Source organism: Schistocerca americana, chromosome 1 (genome assembly GCF_021461395.2).
Source record: "Schistocerca americana isolate TAMUIC-IGC-003095 chromosome 1, iqSchAmer2.1, whole genome shotgun sequence".
NCBI lineage: Eukaryota > Metazoa > Arthropoda > Insecta > Orthoptera > Acrididae > Schistocerca > Schistocerca americana.
Window position 1 is genome coordinate 25,109,345 of NC_060119.1, and position 22,173 is coordinate 25,131,517.

Below are 22,173 nucleotides of genomic sequence, written 5' to 3' on the forward strand. Positions count from 1 at the left end.
ATTGTAATCCAACTGAAATCTTCCCATATCTCCTGGCCTTTTCCATGTACACCTCCTTCTCTTGTGATTCTTGAACAGAATATTCACTATTACTAGCTGAAATTTTATGCAGAACTGAATTAGGCTTTCTCCTCTCTCGTTCCTAGCACCAAACCCATATCCTCCCTCAACCCTTTCTTCTACTCCTTCCCCTACAACCGCATTCCAGTCCCCCAACGACTATTATATTTTCGTCTCCCTCACATATTTTCTCTCTCTCATCATCTTAAGCTTGCTATGACAGAATGCATACTTGGAATATCGTTGTCGGCGATTGTTTGCTGTTGATACTGATGAGAACAACCCTGTCACTGAATTTTTCACAGTAACTCACTCTCTGTCCTATCTTCCCATTCATAATGAATTCTACTCTCATTATATCATTTTCTGCTGCTTTTGATATTACCCTATGTTCGTCTGACCAGAATTCCTTGTCTTCTTTCTATTCCACTTCATTGACCCCTACTATATCTAGACTGAGCCTTAACATCTCCCTTTGCAGATTTTCTAGTTTCCTATCACCTTCAAATTTCTGACATTCCACATCCCACAACTTGTAGAACGTTATCCTTTCATTGGTTATTCAATCTTTTTCTCACAGTCACCTCCTGGAGACCGGAATGGGAGACTAGTCCAGAATCTTTTGCCAATGGAGAGATCATCATGACACTTCCTGAATTACAGATCACATACATGTGTTTTTAATGCTGTCATTTCCGTTGCCTTCTGATCCTCATGCTGTTGATCATCTGATTCTTCTGCCCTTAGTTTCCCACTCCACAGGCAAGAGTGCCCTGAACCTCTGTCCACTTCTCCACCCTCTTAGCCAAGGCCATCAGCTGAATGGGATGACTTCTTAACCTGGAAATCTTCAGCCACCATTGCTGATGATTTTTATTCACAATTTAAGTGGTGATGGGGTTCAAAACCAGGATCAAGGATGTTTTGATTACTAATCAAAGACCCCACCACTAGACCACAGTTGTTCTTAGAACTCATTTTGGGACAAACAGAAATACAGACAGAAAAGGAGAAAAGGGGAGGGAGAGGGGTTATAAGACAATAAAAGTTATAATGTGCATATACATTATGTGAGTGAACGTAAATATTAAAGAACTGTTTAACTTACCTTTCTGGGTAGGCTTCGTATATCTAAACACGTACAGAAAATGTGTTTCAGTGTTGAAACTGATGGTAAATATGGTGGTACAACAAAATTCTTTTCCAGAGAGTCAGTTCTAACAAATATTTTTGCTGGGATATTTGCTTTGTCTCTAACACCCAACAATTCCAACAGCTCCTCTACTTCCTCCACTGGATTTTGTGGAATTACTCCTATTGTATCCCCTGGATGCCAAGACATATTTTCTTCCTGTAAACAAAAAAAGAAAGAAACTACAGTAAATGGCATGAAATAATAGTGACTTGTCCCGGGCTGTTGTTAATATGTTCATATGATAACTTATGGGATTGGAGCAGGGCGACATCATTGACGACCACTGTCATTTTCAAGGCAAAACTGTCCAGCTCAGGACTCACATTGTTTTTATGCTGAAAATTATTCTGATAAAAATGTACTTTCAGCATTATACTGAAATTGACTTTAGGATGGTCCCATAAACATCTTACACACTATGCACATTCTAAATATCTTTTTGGGAACAAATGACTATCTGCATTAATTTTAGTTATTTTTTTATGCCAGTTATCAGGTGGTTATCCAGCAAGATTTCAATACACATCTAATATAAGAAAGAAAATACAAGCATCTGAATACATCCCTTCACTCTCCAGCACCAGGACGAGCTTTCCAGACACCACCTCCATAATTATCCAACCTGCTGTCATCCTACTGCTACCTCAGTGAACCACTTTCCAACCTCCAACCCACAGTGTTCCTCCTCATACACCCCTCATAGCATCTAAACCCTGCTTAGCTAAGTTTCCAAAATAACACATCTCCAGAACCTCCATAGCAAATCCACAGCCGAAACATTTCCATAACACTGTTGTTAACTTTTCCATCAAAACCCTCAGCTCCAAAGAAGTTTCAGTCGTATCTAAATACGTCACCTTTAGCACCTTTAACTGAACCGTGTGTGGCTCATGTTCCAGCCGTCATGTATTTTACACCCTGTTTTTAACGTACTTCCACCTCAATACGTTAATTAAATTACTACTATCACTGAGTTGTTGCTTTGCCTGACCGTGAGCGGCATTAGCAGCGCGTATTGATATATCCCCTCTCGTAGTATCTTTGCTGGACTGCTATTACTTCCCGGTCGTTGTCTGTCATAAGGGAGTTCGGATAGCGAGTTCGAGTCGCCTTGAGTTTGGGCTGCCAGTCAGTTTGAATGCGTCTGGAGTGCAGTCCGGACCTGCCAGTCGGGGAGTTGCAATGCGGCACTAGTGCAGTCGGGTTGGAGAAGCAGTGAGGCCTGCCTCGACATGGCTTGCCTGACCATGGCCGCAACACATCACTTGAGCCGGGCCATGGTCTTGGTGGATCGTCGGTCAGTCGTACTACCGGACGACGAGTTTTGGCTTGCCGATCATTCATCAGTTGGCTCTGAGTGTGTGTGTGTGTGTGTGTGTGTGTGTGTGTGTGTGTGTGTGTGTGTGTGTGTGTGTGTGTGTTCACGCGCTGGCGCGCATCTACTCTCAATGTGTCTTCGTGTGTGCTTAGTTACTGTTGGGTATCATTCAGGTCTTCGTGCAAGTGTTTGTCAGGTTGTGCGTGTACTTGGCGTTATTTCCACTGACAACTTATTACACATGTTGTCGGCATTCTGAGAGGAGTCACTCAGTTGCTGCGGATCAGGGAAGTTATCTCCACGCGGTGCAATCGACTGGGTCTGCTGCCAATCCCTGCGCAGTGTCGGAGCATGTGTGGAGCTGTCCGATTGCTAAGAGCTTCGTGGTTCACCTACCCAGGACGTCATAGTTGAGTAGTGCTTTCAACTACCCCAACCATGTCCATCCTTGTTGGTGTGGTTTTCTGCTGGGGAAGTTTTCCTGTGAGCAACACCAAGTGTTTCTATTGCTGAAATTTAGCCGCCATGTTGTGCAATTAACTATATCGATTGACTACAATTCGAGAGCACCAGCGGAATTTTCTGCCTTGTGGCCTTTAGTGTTCCAGTTACCTGCCCTGGCCGCTAACATTATTTTTAGGCAGTGTCTTTTTCCCACCTGTTGCTGCCCAACATGGTGTGTAGTTTGGGCAGCTCATTTGACATACGTGTTTGTTTGAGGATAGTGATACTTGTATATTTTTGGGGCCTTGAATTCTCGTTTACTCCATTGTGGCAAGCAAGTGGTTGGTCAGTCGGTTCGTGACTGTCTCTTGGTTGGGTTCGCACGTATTAAGTGTAGTTGGACTCACCACCTGTCTCTCCTAAGTGAACGAGGGCAGTCTGATCCACTGGAGAGTTCAGAGTGCCGTTCTCTTGATTATCCTTTTGGCATTGTTAATGTTGTTGTAATTTAGCTGTATTTTATATTTTTAATTTGGCAACATTAGTTGTGGGCCTTCAGCCCTGGAAATATGTTCTCAGAGTTTCATTCAAGTCCAAACATTATCTCCTTCTGCTCTTGAAAGGTTATTATGTAATTTCCTCTGAAAGATTTTACAAGTTATTGTGGTGTTGCAAAAAGGAAATTGTTAAACTTAATGTATTGTTTTACCGATTGTTGAATATGTATATTTCCTTAATTTGCACAATTTGACTTTGCGGCCTTCAGCCATCTTATTGCATTTGATTATCTCTTTCTGTGCACCTTGTGGGACATCAGCCCTGTTAGCATCTTAAAACATTGTGGCCTTCTGCCTTCAGTAATAATCTTAGTATATTTGGAATTTTGAAGATTTAATCCGGCGGCCTTCATCCGCTCCGCATGCTGATCTCATATATGTATACAATTTATCTTATTTGTAAATTTAATTGTGTGTCTTGTCTTTTCAAAATTGAACTTATTCTAAAGCATCTGTTTGAAGGCCTTCAGCCACGAAGCAAATTTAATTCTTTCAAAAGTGTATTAGTGAACTAAATGGTAATAAATATCAATTGTGAAATGAATCCGACCACAACTCACTTGGGCCTTTCCACAACTCTAATTACCTGTTAGCCCTGCGTGATTTGGTGGGCATTGTTTTTAACTTTTCCATCTAAACCCTCAGCTCCTAAGAAGTTTCAGTCGTATCTAAAGACATCACCTTTAGCGCCTTTAACGATGCTGGACTTGTCAAAGACCTACTATTCTTCTCCTGATTCCTGCAATGGACAACACTTCTTTGCCACCAATCCCTCCAACCAAAGCCAACCTAATTCCAACATTCAACCCTGCCTCTCCCTGGTCATACCACCATCCAACCGTGGTCCCAGCCCCCTCCCACCAGACCACCCACTGGTCACCTCCTGGGAATTCCTTACCTCCAACTTAGCCATAATATCCTTCCCCTGGTCCCTTCCTCAGTACACCAACCTTTTAGCACAAGGAAGTATAGCTATACACAGCCTCAGAACTAATCCTGACATAATCGCCCTACATGCAGACATAGGATCCACCACGGTTATGAATCGTAGTGACAACCTGGCAGAAGGCTTCTGCCAATTATCTGACTCCTCCACCAATAAACTCTGCTAGAGTGATCCCAGAACTGCAACATAACCCTATCCCCACTTAAAGCCTTAGGCCTTCCCCAGAACCTCTCCTCTGAATCCAATTCCCTCCTCACCCCTATGACACCCCGCACACCCACCTTCTACACGATCCCTAAAATCCATAAACCCCAACAATCCTGTATGCCCCACTGTGGCTCATTCCTGAGCCCCCACTGAAAGAATTTTGGTCATCATTGAGCAACACCTCCAACCAATGGCCTGTTATCTAGCCTCTCATGTCGAAGATACCAGTCACTTCCTTCACAAACATCCACTCCAGCATTTTTTGGGAGAAAAGAGCCCTGATTGCTTTGGATGTGTTTTTTGATCAACTATACACACCGGGTATCTAAATACACTAAGAAAATAGCAGCAAGACAAAAATTTCATAGTATGAATATGTCTCATTTGAATTCTATAAGTCTTGATGGCTATATTTAGTCCTATTAGAATTCTCTACAACAAAATCTTCCTTTGCATATCAAAGCTTCTATATTGCTAGACTACATAATGTTTCTTCATTTTCTTCTTCAGTAACTGAATGTTCCAATTTCACTCCGAGATACACTTCAGGAGTACTTCACATGAACATTGTCAAAAAAAGGCTCCATCGGTATATAAATTGTGAGACTGAATGTAAACACACTGGATGCTGTGAGTTGTGTTTTGTCCAGTTTACAACATTTTAAGTGAAATTACTGTCATTTTGGAGTCAAACATGCAATTACCATTTGGATGCTCGATCCACACATAAGTACATTAGCATATTCAATTCTTGTCACTTTCTCTCTTTCAACACTTTCACTTATTTTTGTATACAATGTACTATATTTCACGCTAAAATTTGTTGCAATTGATACAGCTAAAATTATTCTTCTTTTAGAAATATTTGAAATTACGAAATACCTGGCATACTTAAAATTCATATTATTAACTGCATGATCTAATGCTAATTATTAAATTTATTTCTAGACTCATTTATAAAATAATTATATAAATTAGTACAGATTCTTCTTTTGTCAAGAAAGTTTGTAAAATCTTTTGCTTTGTAAACTCTTCGGAATATAGTTAGTTGCGCAGAATGTAAGGAGTAGTGGGCATGCCTCTGATGGAAATACACGTAATTTTTTTTTTTAATTTTGTCCCTAACGGTGTTCAAAAATGGTTCAAATGGCTCTGAGCACTATGGGACTTAACTGCTGAGGTCATCAGTCCCCTAGAACTTAGAACTACTTAAACCTAACTAACCTAAGGACATCACACACATCCATGCCTGAGGCAGGATTCGAACCTGTGACCGTAGCGGTAGCGCGGTTCCAGACTGTAGCGCCTAGAACCACTAGGCCACCGCGGCCGGCTGTCCCTAATGGTATAATTGATGGTTTTCTGAAGTGTTATAGAGAAGAATGGGATAAAATAAAAGAAAATCATAGCGACAGATAGTACTTCATCAATTTTTTAGTCTACTGGAACCCATAACGTTAAAAAAAAATTACAGCCTCAAGAATGTACCCCTATATGTGAGAACTGCAGCCAACAACAAGAGAAAATGAAGATAAGTAAAAAGTTTTTCTTTTGTGTATCTTACGCCTCTTGAAGCTTTTGAAAATAATGAAGAAACTAAGAAAAAATTCAGTGGTGATGTGGGAGGGTAAGATTACGATGTGTTTCAGATAAATCACTTTCAATCGTGATTGGTAGTGGATTTCATTGACATTACCCTTTAGACAACAGTCACAGAGTCCAACAGCATCCACTATGTTGACAATCCACATGCTGTTAATATCTATATCTATCCCACAGTTCTAATGGTGCTACATTACACAATCAATGTTACATGAGTGTGTGAGATTTGTTCTCTTTCATGCACTCATTTATAGTTAGCTCTGTTTCATCTGCAAATGCTTTACCACACCAGTGCACTTCTTTGTGAACCCCTACAGTGGGGAGAGATCAGGTGCACCTAGAACGTGCTGTCCCTTATTCCATGTTGACCCAAAAACTTATTTTTTTAAATTTATCCAAAGCATATCTATTCTCAACCCTCTTATTGGATCCATGTTTCGAGGGTCCTACCTATCAATCTGCCACAAGAACATCGCTTGCTTCTCAGCTAGTGGCAAGAACAGGTGCCCAACCACTTGGCTGAAGTTCATAGCTTTCAGTATATGTCTTTATAAACTAACATCTACCAATAAGGGAATGTCTTAAATCTTTTTCCCAAAAATGAAACTGATATTTGAGTAAAATGAAACTGATATTTGAGTGGGTATAGCATAAAAGAAAAAACAACACACACTTCTTTTGACTCACTGGAGTATTTCCATAGAACAGGAGTTTACAAGATGTGCAGATGTCAAAAGAACATGTAAGTGAAATGTGGAGCACTGCAAAAGGACACGAATGAAGTAGACACCTATTAAAAAAAATTTAAAATTGCTTGCAGTGGATTAACAAAGGCACAGAGCTAAAGCACACAAGCACAATGAAAGAAAATTTTAAAAAGTCTTCACATAGATTGTTACGGGCCATAATGTATTTTGTATGAGATGCAATCGGTTAAGATAGATTTTCAGGTTTGGTTCCACATTTGTTGTAAATTGTGATGCGCAACACCTTCAGCTGCAGTGAACTCACTGCTCAGACTGTGACCAAAGCCTCCTATTATGACACTCAAGGAAGAAACTGCGCAGGTGTGAACACGCGAAATATTGGTGACCAGTAGCGCAAATACACAGATTAGTAGTGTTTCAAGAATTTCGGTGTAAATTCTAGAACCACTCAGCCTTCTACTATCTCGAACAAATGATATTTTAGAAGTGAGTGTGGGACGATAGAATCCTACTTACTGCATATCACATGTTTGGCTTGAAATTCAGTCGCGACAAGAATGTAGACGTGGTGATCAAACGGCAATGACAAGTACTTGTCAGGCGATCCATGGATGTTTTAGAGAAAGTGCATGGAAGAATCATGGAGCTTCTATATTGTAATGTGCTAATTGTGTCAGTGACCATTGTTATAATACCGAGAACAGTTGAGAAGGTACCCTTGAGAAAAACTTTTGCCTTATCATTGTTGAAGGGTATTATGGTTCATGCTGAGCCTGGACATGGTGTTTAAGACAACTTTCTCTTATATGTAAATTAGTTTGTTTCTAATGTTTGGAGACACGGGAGTCTTATAAAGCAGTATATATTTATATGAAGAGTGAGATTTGTAATATGTCTGAAGTAGTTCAAATATCAAATATACATTGTTAGTTGAAGCAAATGAAATTGGTATGTTTACTTTTTCTCCCCCCCCCCCCCCAATGAACCATGGACCTTGCCGTTGGTGGGGAGGCTTGCGTGCCTCAGCGATACAGATAGCCGTACCGTAGGTGCAACCACAACGGAGGGGTATCTGTTGAGAGGCCAGACACACATGTGGTTCCTGAAGAGGGGCAGCAGCCTTTTCAGTAGTTGCAGGGGCAACAGTCTGGATGATTGACTGATCTGGCCTCGTAACACTAACCAAAACGGCCTTGCTGTGCTGCTACTGCGAACGGGTGAAAGCAAGGGGAAACTACAGCCGTAATTTTCCCCGAGGGCATGTAGCTTTACTGCATGATTAAATGATGATGGCGTCCTCTTGGGTAAAATATTCCGGAGGTAAAATAGTACCCCATTCGGATCTCCAGGTGGGGACTACTCAAGAGGACGTTCTTATCAGGAGAAAGAAAACTGGCGTTCTACGGATCGGAGCGTGGAATGTCAGATCCCTTAATCGGGCAGGTAGGTTAGAAAATTTAAAAAGGGAAATGGATAGGTTAAAGTTAGATATAGTGGGAATTACTGAAGTTCGGTGGTCAGGTGAATACAGGGTTATAAATACAAAATCAAATAGGGGTAATGCAGGAGTAGGTTTAATAATGAATAAAAAAAATGGGAGTGCCGGTAAGCTACTACAAACAGCATAGTGAATGCATTATTGTGGCCAAGGTAGACATGAAGCCCATGCCTACTACAGTAGTACAAGTTTATATGCCTACTAGCTCTGCAGATGACGAAGAAATTGAAGAAATGTATGATGAAATAAAAGAAATTATTCAGATAGTGAAGGGAGATGAAAATTTAAGTGTCATGGTTGACTGGAATTCGGTAGTAGGAAAAGGGAGAGAAGGAAACGTAGTAGGTGAATATGGATTGGGGGTAAGAAATGAAAAAGGAAGCCACCTGGTAGAATTTTGCACAGAGCACAACTTAATCATAGCTAACACTTGGTTCAAGAATCATAAAAGATGACTGTATACATGGAAGAATCCTGGAGATACTGACAGATATCAGATAGATTATATAATGGTAAGACAGAGATTTAGGAACCAGGTTTTAAATTGTAAGACATTTCCAGGGGCAGATGTGGACTATGACCACAATCTATTGGTTATGAACTGTAGATTAAAACTGAAGAAATTGCAAAAAGGTGGGAATTTAAGGAGATGGGACCTGGATAAACTGAAAGAACCAGAGGTTGTACAGGGTTTCAGGGAGAGCATAAGGGAACAATTGACAGGAACGGGGGAAAGAAATACAGTAGAAGAAGAATGGGCAGCTTTGAGGGATGAAGTAGTGAAGGCAGCAGAGGATCAAGAAGGTAAAAAGACGAAGGCTAGTAGAAATCCTTGGGTAACAGAAGAAATATTGAATTTAACTGATGAAAGGAGAAAATATAAAAATGCAGTAAATGAAGCAGGCAAAAAGGAATACAAACGTCTCAAAAATGAGATCGACAGGAAGTGCAAAATGGCTAAGCAGGCATGGTTAGAGGACAAATGTAACGATGTAGAGGCTTATCTCACTAGGGGTAAGATAGATACTGCCTACAGGAAAATTAAAGAGACCTTTGGGGAAAAGAGAGCCACTTGTATGAATATCAAGAGCTCAGATGCTCAGATGGAAACCCAGTTCTAAGCAAATAAGGGAAAGCAGAAAGGTGGAAGGAGTATATAGAGGGTCTATACAAGGGCGATGTACTTGAGGACAATATTATGGAAATGGAAGAGAATGTAGATAAAGATGAAATGGGAGATACGATACTGCGTGAAGAGTTTGACAGAGCACTAAAAGACCTGAGTCGAAACAAGGTGCCGGGAGTACACAACATTCCATTAAAACTACTGACAGCCTTGGGAGAGCCAGCCCTCACAAAACTCTACCATCTGGTGAGCAAGATGCACGAAACAGGCGAAATACCCTCAGACTTCAAGAAGAATATAGTAATTCCAATCCCAAAGAAAGCAGGTGTTGACAGATGTGAAAATTACCAAACTATCAGTTTAATAAGTCACAGCTGCAAAATACTAACACGAATTCTTTACAGACAAATGGAAAAACTGGTAGAAACCAACCTCGGGGAAAATCAGTTTGGATTCCGTAGAAATGTTGGAACATGAGAGGCAATACTGACCTTACGACTTATCGCAGAAGAAAGATTAAGGAAAGGCAATCCTATGTTTCTAGCATTTGTAGACTTAGAGAAAGCTTTTGACAATGTTGACTGGAATACTCTTTCAAATTCTAAAGGTGACAGGGGTAAAATATAGGGAGCAAAAGGCTACTTACAATTTGTACAGAAAACAGATGGCAGTTATAAGACTCGAGGGGCATGAAAGGGAAGCAGTGAGGGAGTGAGTCAGGGTTGTAGCCTCTCCCCGATGTTATTCAATCTGTATATTGAGAAAGCATTAAAGGAAACAAAAGAAAAATTTGGAGTAGGTATTAAAATCCAGGGAGAAGAAATTAAAACTTTAAGGTTCGCCGATGACATTGTAATTCTATCAGAGACAGCAAAGGACTTGAAAGAGCAGTTGAACGGAACGGACAGTGTCTTGAAAGGAGGATATAAGATGAACATCAACAAAAGCAAAACGAGGATAATAGAATGTAGTCAAATCAAGTCTGGTGATGGTTAGAGACTTAGATTAGGAAATGAGACACTTAAAGCAGTAAAGGAGTTTTGCTATTTGGGGAGCAAAATAATTGATGATGGTCGAAGTAGAGAGGATATAAAATGTCGACTGGCATTGGCAAGGAAAGCTTTTCTGAAGAAGAGAAATTTGTTAACATTGAGTGTAGATTTAAGTGTCAGGAAGTCGTTTCTGAAAGTATTTGTATGGAGTGTAGCCATGTATGGAAGTGAAACATGGACGATAAATAGTTTGGACAAGAAGAGAATAGAAGCTTTCGAAATGTGGTGCTACAGAAGAATGTTGAAGATTAGATGGGTAGATCACATAACTAATGAGGAAGTATTGAATAGGATTGGGGAGAAGAGGAGTTTGTGGTACAACGTGACTAGAAGAAGGGATCAGTTGGTAGGACATGTTCTGAGGCATCAAGGGATCACAAATTTAGCATTGGAGGGCAGTGTGGAGGGTAAAAATCGTAGAGGGAGACCAAGAGATGAATACACTAAGCAGATTCAGAAGGATGTAGGTTGCAGTAGGTACTGGGAGATGAAGGAGCTTGCACAGGATAGAGTAGCATGGAGAGCTGCATCAAACCAGTCTCAGGACTGAAGACCACCACAACAACAACAACACTTATTGTTATAAGTAGAGAGAGTCTTAAGAAATTCCTGTACCTAGCAGCATCCTTTGGAGAAGAAACTGAAAGAGAGTTTGCAGCAGTAGGCTAACCAGCAAGGAAAGTCGGCTGAGCATGTCAATTAAGTCATCTCGTAAAGGAAGTGGAAGTTAGTATATTTATTTCGCACTTAAATCATCATCCAAAGCTGATAGAAAGTGGCTACCAGTGAGAAAGGACTGGATAAACAGGAATTATAAGACCAAAAAATGAGCAAAGAAGCTGTTGTATGTTGCCATAGGAACTAGACCAAATATGACAAAGAATTTATTCCGAGACAACAGAACATGCTCAAGTATTTAAAAGAGCAAAATCTTGAATTGAGAAATAGAGAAGAAGATCCCAGTGTGTTTCTCTAAGAAGAAAAACGCCTAGAACACTTCGGTTATGAAGATCTGGTGAAGGGAGTGTAGAGCTCTCACACACACATAGGGAGTACACAGAAGCGGAAACCAACACCCGGGACTACTGGCACCAGTTTCTGTTCACCAGTGCTGACCTGCCTCCACTTCCGCTCACCGACGCAGCGCAGATTCTCTGCCAGGTGAGCGTAAAACATAACTTTATTGTTTTAGGATACAAACTGTTCAGTGAACTTCGTTAGTGTAGTTACCATACTTATAGTTAGTTAAATGCTTACAAGATCAAAAGCTTGCATACAACAAGTTGAGAAACTCAAGAACCAGCTATGGCTATGATAGTTAGTAATGGAGTGCCTGACTGGTCTGAGGTAGTAAATTTAATCAAAACTTAAAATGCGAATCTAAGTGAAAAACTAGAATGAGCAAATTCTCAATTAAATGCCCAAACAACAAATTTTAGTTATCTATGCGAAGGCATGGATGCTTTAAAGACTGAATTTGATGCCTTAAAGTAGAAAATTTGAAATTAGATTTAAAGAATGAATTGACTAGTTCCTTGACTATTCATGTGAATCAAATGTTTACCGACTTCAGCCAGAAACAGAATGATAATTTTCAGAATTTGATAAAAAGGTTAGAATTTAATATTGAAGACAAATGTACTAGTGTAGAATTAGAGCTTAATGAAAAGTTAGGACCTTTGAAACTGTGTGTAATGTTAAATTTAATGCTGTAAAGCAAGGGTTGAGTACTTTGAAAGAGAGTGTCGATAAGCAGGATAAATTAATGCCAATGATTCAATCGCAAATTACAGGTGTTAATACACGAGTAGATAATGTGGAAAGGAACTTCAAAGAGAAATTAGTGAACTCTAATATCATAAATATAAGCAGTTTGGAGGAACAGGTTGAAGCAATTATAGATTGAATGATACCAGGAAAGGTATAGATGACCTGTGGAAAGAATTCAAGCTTATCCAGGATAAAGTAGACAAAAGGGTAACTTCACCTAATGTGGTAAGGTATTAACTAGTGAAGTGATGACTGAAATGCGATGGGGGGCTAATTCAGGGTTATCCACACAATTCCCCAAATTTAAGCCCCATGGAGATGTACATCCGACCCATTTCTTGAAAAGGTTTAACCAAGCTTTGCCGAAAAATTGGGAAGACTCTAAAAAAATTGAATTTGCTGTGGGTTACCTTCAGGGAGAAGCCTCAGACTGGGGAACTGTGAATATTGAGAATTTTTCTTCTTGGGGAGACTTCCAAAAGAAATTTAAAGAGAAATACTGGTCTGCCAGTGCACAAGAAATGTTCATATCAGATCCATGGGACCTGGGCGGAGTCATATGTTCCCCCAGGGATGTCAACATTCTGAGTTAACGGGTGGAGTGACGACCATTGGATCTCAAGTTGTTTTCGATGTTTCTTCCAAAATAGTTTTCCTGCACCGAATTCCTCTAATATTTTAAAACTATTCTGCATCTACACTTGACATTTTAAACTATCCTATAATCATAGTGTTTGGAAAACTGGATATGACTACAAGATAAAGAAAACTTAGGAGAATCACAGAATAAGAAAGAAAGTGATATAGAGATAAAATAAAATGAATAGAGTATTATATTTATGGATAATATAATATGAGGTGAATAATTAAACAACTGTGATACCATAGTGTATAAATTTTCTATTTTGTATAGAGTATTTTATACCTTTTATGAATCCTACCTACTGCGCGTCACATGTTTGTGTGTGCAGGTTTGAAATTCAGTCACGAGAAAAACGTGGACGCGGCAATCAAACGGCAATGACAAGTACTTGTCGGGCGATCCGTGGAAGTTTAAGTGAAAGTGCACGGACGAACCGTGGAGCTTCTATGTTATTCTGTGCTAATTGTATCAGTGGCCATTGTTATAATAACGAGAACAGCTGAGAAGGCACTCTTGAGAAAAACTTTTGTCTTGGCCTTGTTGATGGTTCATGTTGAGACTGGACATGGTGTTTAAGCCAACTTTCTCTTATATATCTTATAACTAAATGTTTCCCTGAGACATTAAAGTCTCTTTTTATTATCTATGATAATGATCGAAGCAGATGAAATGAATTAAAATTTGTGCTGTAGCCGGGACTCGAACCCAGGTCTTCTTGCTTGCTAGGCAGAAATGCTAATCATTACACCACTGCAGTACAACGGTCAACATTGCTGCACAAACTACCTAAGCTTAGTGTCCTCCCCAACACAAACCTCAATTCTTTCTCCCTTACATACTGTTACTACTGCCAGGGCTCATCTGATATTGGCAAACATCCCAGCATTGGACATAATGGGATGTACTTGCACCACTGGTGATCCTACAGATCTTATCTTGTTAAGCAAATTAGTCAAGCAGCGAATTTCTCTTGTATGTAAATTAGTTTGTTTCTAACATTTGGAGACACAGGAGGGTTACGAAGCAGTATATATTTATATGAAGAGTGAGATTTGTGGTATGTCTGAAGTTCAAATATACGTCGTTAGTTGAAGCAAATGAAATTTTTATAAGTAGAGATAATCTTAAGAAATTCCTGTACCTAGGAGCATACTTTGGAGAAGAAAATGAAAGTGAGTTTGCAGCAGCAGGCTAACCAGCAAGGAAAGTTGGCCGAGCATCTCAAGTAAGTCATCACGTGAAGGAAGTGGAAGTTAGTATATTTACTTTGCACTTAAATCATCATCCAAAGCCTTTAGAACTTGTCGGACAAAGAACGCACACAGAGGGGCTGTCAGTTGTACTGTGCACTCCAGTCGGCCACCTCAGCGCCCCCCTGTCAGGACCCGCTTGTTGAAATGTGTGTCCACACTGGCACGTGCCCATCCTCGCCATTGTCGAACAGCTACCTGTGTCACCACCACAGTGTCATCCCTCATACGACTGACAGCTCCTTCTTGTGGTTGCTATGATTTTAACACGGCCAGTGCCGGATCCCGTGCAGTGCTGAGCTGGTATCCTGTGTACCTGTTACGCAAATTAGTCAAGCTGCAAATTTCTTCCTGCTTCTTTAATAACACTGTCCCAGTATGAAGACATCGACAACAGAATTTCGGTGTTCATGCATTCCATACAGTGGTCTGTACTGAGACAATGCTTGACTACTGCAGACATCTCTGGCCGGTCCAGACGTGTGTGTTGCTGATGTTCGACACACCTGTCCTCCACATGCGACAAGTTTGCCCGATGTATTACATCCTGCAGCTACAGGGAATCTTATAGACACCAGGCCTTCTTAAACAAAGATCATCTTTCACCGAACCTTTTTTTCGGAAGATTTCGAGGACAGAGCACTCCAGTCTGTGGATTTGAAACGTACATGCTTCTGGCGATACGTGGATGACACCTTTGTCATCTGGCCCGACGGCATTGTGTCATTAGATTCATTTTTGCAACACCTAAATTATCTTCACTGAAACATCAATTTCACAATGAGGATGGAGAAAACAGGTGCAGAGAAAAGAGGACGGCAGCTCAGCTCACGGTGTGTACCGTAAACCAACATACATAGACATACACTTACAGGTTACCAACTGTCACCATCTTGCATGATGAAGTGGCATGCTCAGGACGTTGTTACACAGAACATGAGCCATATTAGATTCTGACAGCTCATCTACGAGCTACGCCACCTGTGTACTGTATTTTCAGAGAATGGACATTCTGAGCAGGAGATTTGCCATATCTTACATCTGGCGCATGCTAGAGAAAGTGAGAAACTGGAAGAAATTGATGAACAAAGAGGAATGGTTGTTTTGCCATAGTCTGACAATGTTTCTTTGAAAATAGAAAGATTATTGGAAAAATATAAAGTTAAATGCATCTCTCATCCACCAACGAAACTCAGAGCTCTTTTAGGCTCAGTGAAAGATGATCTTTGTTTAAGAAGGCCTGGTGTTTATAAGATACCTTGTAGCTGCAGGATGTATATTGGACAAACTTGCTGCACTGTGGAGGACAGATGTGTCGAACATCGGCGAAACGTGTGCCTGGACCGGTCAGAGATGTCTGCAGTGATCAAGCATTGTCTCAGTACAGGACACTGTATGGAATACACAAACACCGAAATTCTGTTGAAATGAAATGGCTATATGCACTATGGGACTTAACACCTAAGGTCATCAGTCCCCTAGACTTACAACTACTTAAACCTAACTAACCTAAGGACATCACACACATCCATGCCCGAGGTAGGATTCGAACCTGCAACCGTAGCAGCTGCGTGTTTCTGGACTGAAGCGCCTAGAACTGCTCGGGCACAGCAAGCGCCACGAAATTCTGTCATTGACATTTCGTACTGGGACAGCGTTATTAAAGAAGCAGGTGGAAATTCGCAGCTTGACTAATTTGCTTAACAAGGACATGGGATACCAGCTCAGCAGGGCTGGGATCGAGCCCTGGCCATGTTAAAATCACAGTGAACACACAAAGAACTGTTAGTCGTACTGGGGATGACGCTGCAGTCGTGACATAGGTATCTGGCTGACAACGGTGAGGACGGGCACATGCCAGTGTGGACACATATATCGGCAGACAGCTCCCGACAGGGGGCACTGAGTTGGCCGACTGGAGTGCACGGTATGACTGACAGCATCTGTGCGTGCGTTCATCATCTGACAAGTGGCACAGCTGTCTCTCTCACTACCGATCTGCATATTTGCACTATTGGTCACCAACATTTGGTGTGTTCATGGGTCACAGCCTGAGCAGTGAGTTTGCTGCAGCTGAAAATGTCGGTCAGCTGTGCTGATGAAATATTGTGGAATTATCACAATGACATCTGACATCTTGCCCACGAACCATTATTAATTGTTGAAAGGGTGACATTATTTCTGTTTAAGGGTGACATTATTTCTGTGACAGTATATTTGTCGAGGAGAGTACTTACTTTAACCACCAATGGAAAATTTAGATGGAGCCAGTAAAGTGATATGGAAAAAAATGGGTTTCTGGTGATATAAATAAATGGTAGTATCAATAGCAGTAGAAAATGGTGTGGGGAGTAGGAATTTTTATGGAAATGAAGGCACAGCAAAGTATGAGTGACAGGATTATTCTCTTTAGAATGAACAGCAAACAAATGACAATAACAGTTCAGTTACATACAGTGGGCATCTTCAAACTGGACCACAAAATATCTACAGCACGACTGATGTAGGATTGACCCTTGTTATAGAATATCTCAGGAGATGCTGGAAATGGCCACTACTGATGTCGATGATTGCTACACTTAATTTATCGAGCTGCAAGATATGTACAGCAGCTCTTCCAGAGTGATAGTGGCAATAGTGTTTTAAATGTTCTGCCGTACCTCTTCCAGTGTGTGAGGATTATTTGAGTATAATTTGCCACACAGTTGAAAATCACAGGGAGAGAGAACAGGTAATTAATGTGGCCTGGAGATAGCACTGTATCTGCTGACTGTCCTCTCCTCACCAAACACCTCACACACTCGGCACAGGGTTGTTCAGGTGGTGCGTGTCGTCAACCCACCTTGCTGAAAACATCCATTCAACCATTCATCTTCTGTGAGTTGATCCACGCAGACAGCGATCACCACCTATCGTTAAGTCTCAATTCTGTGTCAGCCTTATAAATATTTTCTGGGCCAGTTTTATTTTGCCCGTTTAGTATGTGCTGTCATGATGAGCAGTTATGTGTCAATATGGGATCAGCATTAGGAATAAGAGAAGAGAAAGACTAATTGAGTTCAGCAATAAATGTCAAGTAATAACAGAGAATACACAACTCAAAAATTACAAAAGGGGGAGGTATAATTGCAAAACGCTTGGAGGTGCGGGTAGATTTTGGATGTATTAAATTATGTCAGACATAGATACCAAAGCTGGATATCGAATTTTAAGGCAGTGTCAATAAACAGAGTAGAATGCTCCAAATATTTAACTGTACATACTGATGAAGAAAGATGGAAGAAGCACATTAATGAGCAGATCAAATGATTAAGTTTAGCTACTTTTTCTCTTCATATAATTGCTACTCTTGGAAACAATCATATCAATCTACTGACATATTTTGAATATTTCCACTCAACATGTGCTACGGAATAATTTTCTTGGGTAGCTGATCACTAGGAAAGAAAGTATTGATCACTCAAAATTCAGCAGTAAGAATAATGTGTGGTGTTTCTGCAATCGTCATGTAGGTGTCTTTTCAAGAAGCTAGGTATTTTAACTGAACCATCACAATACTTCATCACCATTTGAGAAGAATAGTCATGTCCATACCTACACCATTAGAGGACAAAATGACATTTGTTACCCGTTACTGAAGTTGGCAGTGGCTCAGAGCAAAAAGTTTTGACCATTTGCCCAATACCACAGAATGTCTGACAGGTAAGAAAATAATATTTAAATCTAACTTGAAATCATTTATCCCACACAACTCTTCCTATTCTGTGGATGAAATTTTATTTAAAAATCAGTAGTCCGTAAAACAAAACAAAAAACTCTAGTTTTGAAATGTGACAATCTTTTTGTAGTGCCTACCTGTGACTCAGTATCTCTGCTATATGGCGAGTAACAACTACACTTTTTTTAATATTGTTACATTCCATCCTGGATTTTCCATCATAGATACTCAATATTTTTTGACCAGCTCTTTGATAACCAGCTTCTCCTTGTTCTGATTTTTATAGTCGGAATTATTAACTTTCCATAAATATGATGCCACATGAAATTCTTGAGTCACCTGCAACACTTTCACTGTTGGCCACATCTTGATAAGCGATGCTTAACAACACGAAAAACAAAAATAATAAAGAAGCGACTAAGCATTTTCCAGATTCCGAGAGAATAGCTGGAGGCCATGTCTACCAACATATCCACACATTGTCTACGAATTGTCTCATGTCTCCCATTTCAAATCAGATTCTAAAGTTCTGAGATTTTGTTGCAATAGCTTGTCTACAAGACATGAAATGTCTCTCAATTGTCTACATATAAAATCACTCTATTGCCTATAGACACCATCTAGATGTAAAAAACATTCGATTTTGTATATTAGTATTTGTATTTAACTGAATACCTTCTCATCATTGTTGAGGGCTGCAAATATTTGTTTTTAGGTAAATTTGAGATAGATCCTCAAGAGAGTGGGTTTGGTTGCTACAGACAAATGCGTGGTCCATGTTACCATGCGTCAGTTTCACAGGTTTTACACTCTAAAAAGAAACTGACGGGCCTTACGAGTAGCCTACGGTATATAGAGCATGTAACAAGAGAAAATAGTCCATGTGACGTCACGAACTGAGTGCAGAACCATGGGGTAATTCCTATGCTTCCAGCCCAGGATTCATGCAGTCTGGAAGCTTTTAGCAATGATGTGAGGACCATCGCCTGTATGCGAGCTTTTCTTCAGATGAATTTGTTTTACATATGTGTGTCTTCATATTAGGGAGCATTCCACAAACTGATGGAGGTAAGAGGTAAACACAAATAATCTTTCCTTAATCATGAGTACTTACATACTTGTTGTCTACCGGGCTGCACTGTAAATTATAGGACAAACAATGAGAAAATGCAATAAATGCAAAGCAATTATTGTTAGTGCTGATGTGTTCACCGCAAGCACCATTAACAGTGGGGTTAATTTATACTTAACCTGTGCCGAGGTGCCTTAAAGCAACCATCTGATTTTATGTTTCAAATTATTGTTGAAGGATAACAATTGTTTTCAGACACTTTCTTTTAAAAGTATTGTTTCTAAGCAGCATAAATCACAGAGAAGTGCTCAAACAACTTCTAAAAATTACAGATGACTGTTATCGCTTTTCAAAGACATGCACTTGTGGTAAAGACACGAAAAAAAAATTATTTCAAAAACATGTCACTTTCTGGGAAAGATGTTCATGAACAATTATTCTAAAATAATGAACATCCACCTTGTAACCAACAACGAATGTAAGTTACTTAAATTTTCCAAATGCAAGCAGAGTGGTGTGCGTTTTCTTTTCAAATTTTTTTGAGTGTTTGCTTTGTTTGTCCACACGATGTAAAAATAGTATTTTCGACATCAGATGAAGTTCAACTATTGCACATTGCACAAATGCTCGAAAATAAAGCAAACTTTTTAAGTAACTGGCTTTGAGCTAAGTTTCACCAATATTGCTGAAAGTGGTTATAATTTCAATTCCCCTTTCTCAGTTCTTTCCACCTGTTATGTAATCTGCTAGAGGTATATAATTTACGACAGTTTACACATTTGCACCGAAACTTCCAACTGGCAATGGCACCGTGAACTGCTAATGCCACTGCGCTTGAGGCCGTGTACAGCAGTTGGGCTGTGACATCACCAGGGGCAGTCGCAGACTTCGGCTGAGAGCGAGGACACACGTTTCTCATACTGACTGTGTCCACCAATGACCCTGTTTCAGACATGTCTATCAGTGCTGCCTACTGGCTCTTCTGCCCACAGCCCCATCAAAACTCGAGCTTCTTTAGTTTTCAACCAGTCAAGCTAGATCAGTGGTGCCCACTCTCATGTAAACATGCAACGTGCACATGTCGCGTCTGCATTTTATAACTCTCCGACGTTCCGTTGAGAGCTGTACCCTCTCAGTATTTTGCCAACGGATGCTACCTCCTCAATTTTTTCTTCAATACGTTCGGTGAAGATCGATGATTTTGTACTTAGGACTCGTCAATAGTTCAAGTACAAACTAGGTTCTGACAGGAGTATTTCTCACGTTTCTGTTGAAATTATTCCCCGCCCGTTCCACAGCCAGGGAAGGGCATGCCTTCAGGTCATACATTTCTACACCGAACAATTTCATCGTGTTCGGTGAGATCACTGGGGACTTGCGGCTCGTGATGTGCGAAAGTCTGTTGTGGATTGTTTACTGCAGTGCCAAACACTTTGGCTAGAAACTCTCCCCCCTGTGTGCAAGACGGCCACAGTGACCACTGCCTGGAGTCCCCATTCTCCAGATCTGACAGGCACGTACTTCTCAGCACGCATCAAATGTTGCAGGTCTGGCCTGACAGCAGATTCCCTACGTTGTTGGGAGGAGAGGGGGGCAGGGGGTTTGCTTCAACTGAAATGTAGACCTGACAACCATCCTCCCCCCCCCCCCCCCCTGAATGCAATGGCTACAGTGTTAGGCTATGGGAGCCTAATTCGACCACTCACACAAGAGATGCTCCACACAGAATTGCACAGTGGGTGGAATGTGTGCTGTGATGGGTTGACCTCTCTCGCTCTCGCACAGCCCACACCACTGCAAAACTTTGGGGGGCGGTGGGGTGGAGGGTTGGGGGGGGGGGGAGGGAGGGGGGGGGGGTAATGGAGATCAAATCCCTTCTGGGTACCAAAATACATTTTCTGAAAAAGTGTGGGAAAGATGGGAAAAAAAGTAAACATAAGCAACCTTGCTCAGTTTCCAAGAGGAAAGCCAGGCTGTCAGCATGAAAGCTGTTCTATAGGACATGTCAGAGAGAAAGTGCAGTCAGAGAATAGGATTGCACCACAGGAAAGGAAGGAGTACTGGAATGGGCTCCCAATGCTTGCCACACACATACCGACAAAAGTGCTGTGGGCCACTGGGAACAGGGCTGCCTTTTTCTTATGAGGTGGAGCCCCTCCGCGGCCACACCATCACGATGGCCAACTCTAAAGGTCTACTGCCATCTGCGCATAAGGGTTGGTTGTCACTAAAGTGAGATGTCGCAGGATGTGGGTACTGCGACGTTTGCATACATCTCGTTACGGTTAACCATTTGCAATGCAGTGCGTTGCCTTACACTCTCTTCTGTGCCATGTCGTCAGTGACTTGGCACAGCTCCATCAGGCTGGAGCTGAACGGCGGCAGCTCGCTGTCGGTCGGCGTGGCACAGTTCTGCCGCAGCTGGTCCTCGAGCAGCTCTGCTCGCTCGGCGTACTGCATCGCAGTATCATTGGAGAGCCGCAGGCCGTTCTCTCACACATGCGCTATGTAGGCTGCCCCTTTCGACTTCTCGATCTCTTGCAGAGGCTGCCCCCACGGCGGTCGACGTTGCTGCTGATACCGTTGGCATGGCGGTTGTCTTCTTTGCACCCTTCCCTGCAGAGCTGCTGGGGTTGCCGGTGGGGCAGGCCGAACGCCCTTCTGCAAATTTGCAGGAGCGTTCACAGGGGTTCGAACACCTTCTGCTGGACGCAGGCCATGGGCAAGGCCTCTTCCTTCTCAGCAGCCACGGCGGCTGTGAAGGCAGCCCTCTCTGCCGCCACGACAGCTGTGAGGGCTGCTGTGGCTTTCTCCACGGCGGTGCTGATGTCGACGCCGCTGCTCTTCTCAGGGGCGCTATCTGCATCCCGACAGACTTCCTCCGGGCGGTCGTACCCGGTCTCAGCGGGGGGGAGCTGCTTCTCTGCTATCCTCAGCTGCGCCCGCTGTCGACGTCATCATATCTTCCGCTGTGTCCTGTGTCCGTACGGCTGTGGCTGCCTCGCCAC

At 41.5% G+C, this 22,173-nt stretch overlaps 1 protein-coding gene across 1 annotated transcript in view; it reads right to left on the reverse strand.

Moving 5' to 3' along the window:
• The window catches only part of LOC124620221 (methionine synthase reductase-like), a 93,508-nt gene that overhangs the window by 63,067 nt on the left and 8,268 nt on the right, over nucleotides 1-22,173 (reverse strand). The window contains exon 3 of the mRNA XM_047146892.1: nucleotides 1,169-1,411. Within this exon, the coding sequence (XP_047002848.1) occupies nucleotides 1,169-1,411 (243 nt within the window). The remainder of the gene's footprint in view (nucleotides 1-1,168; nucleotides 1,412-22,173) is intronic.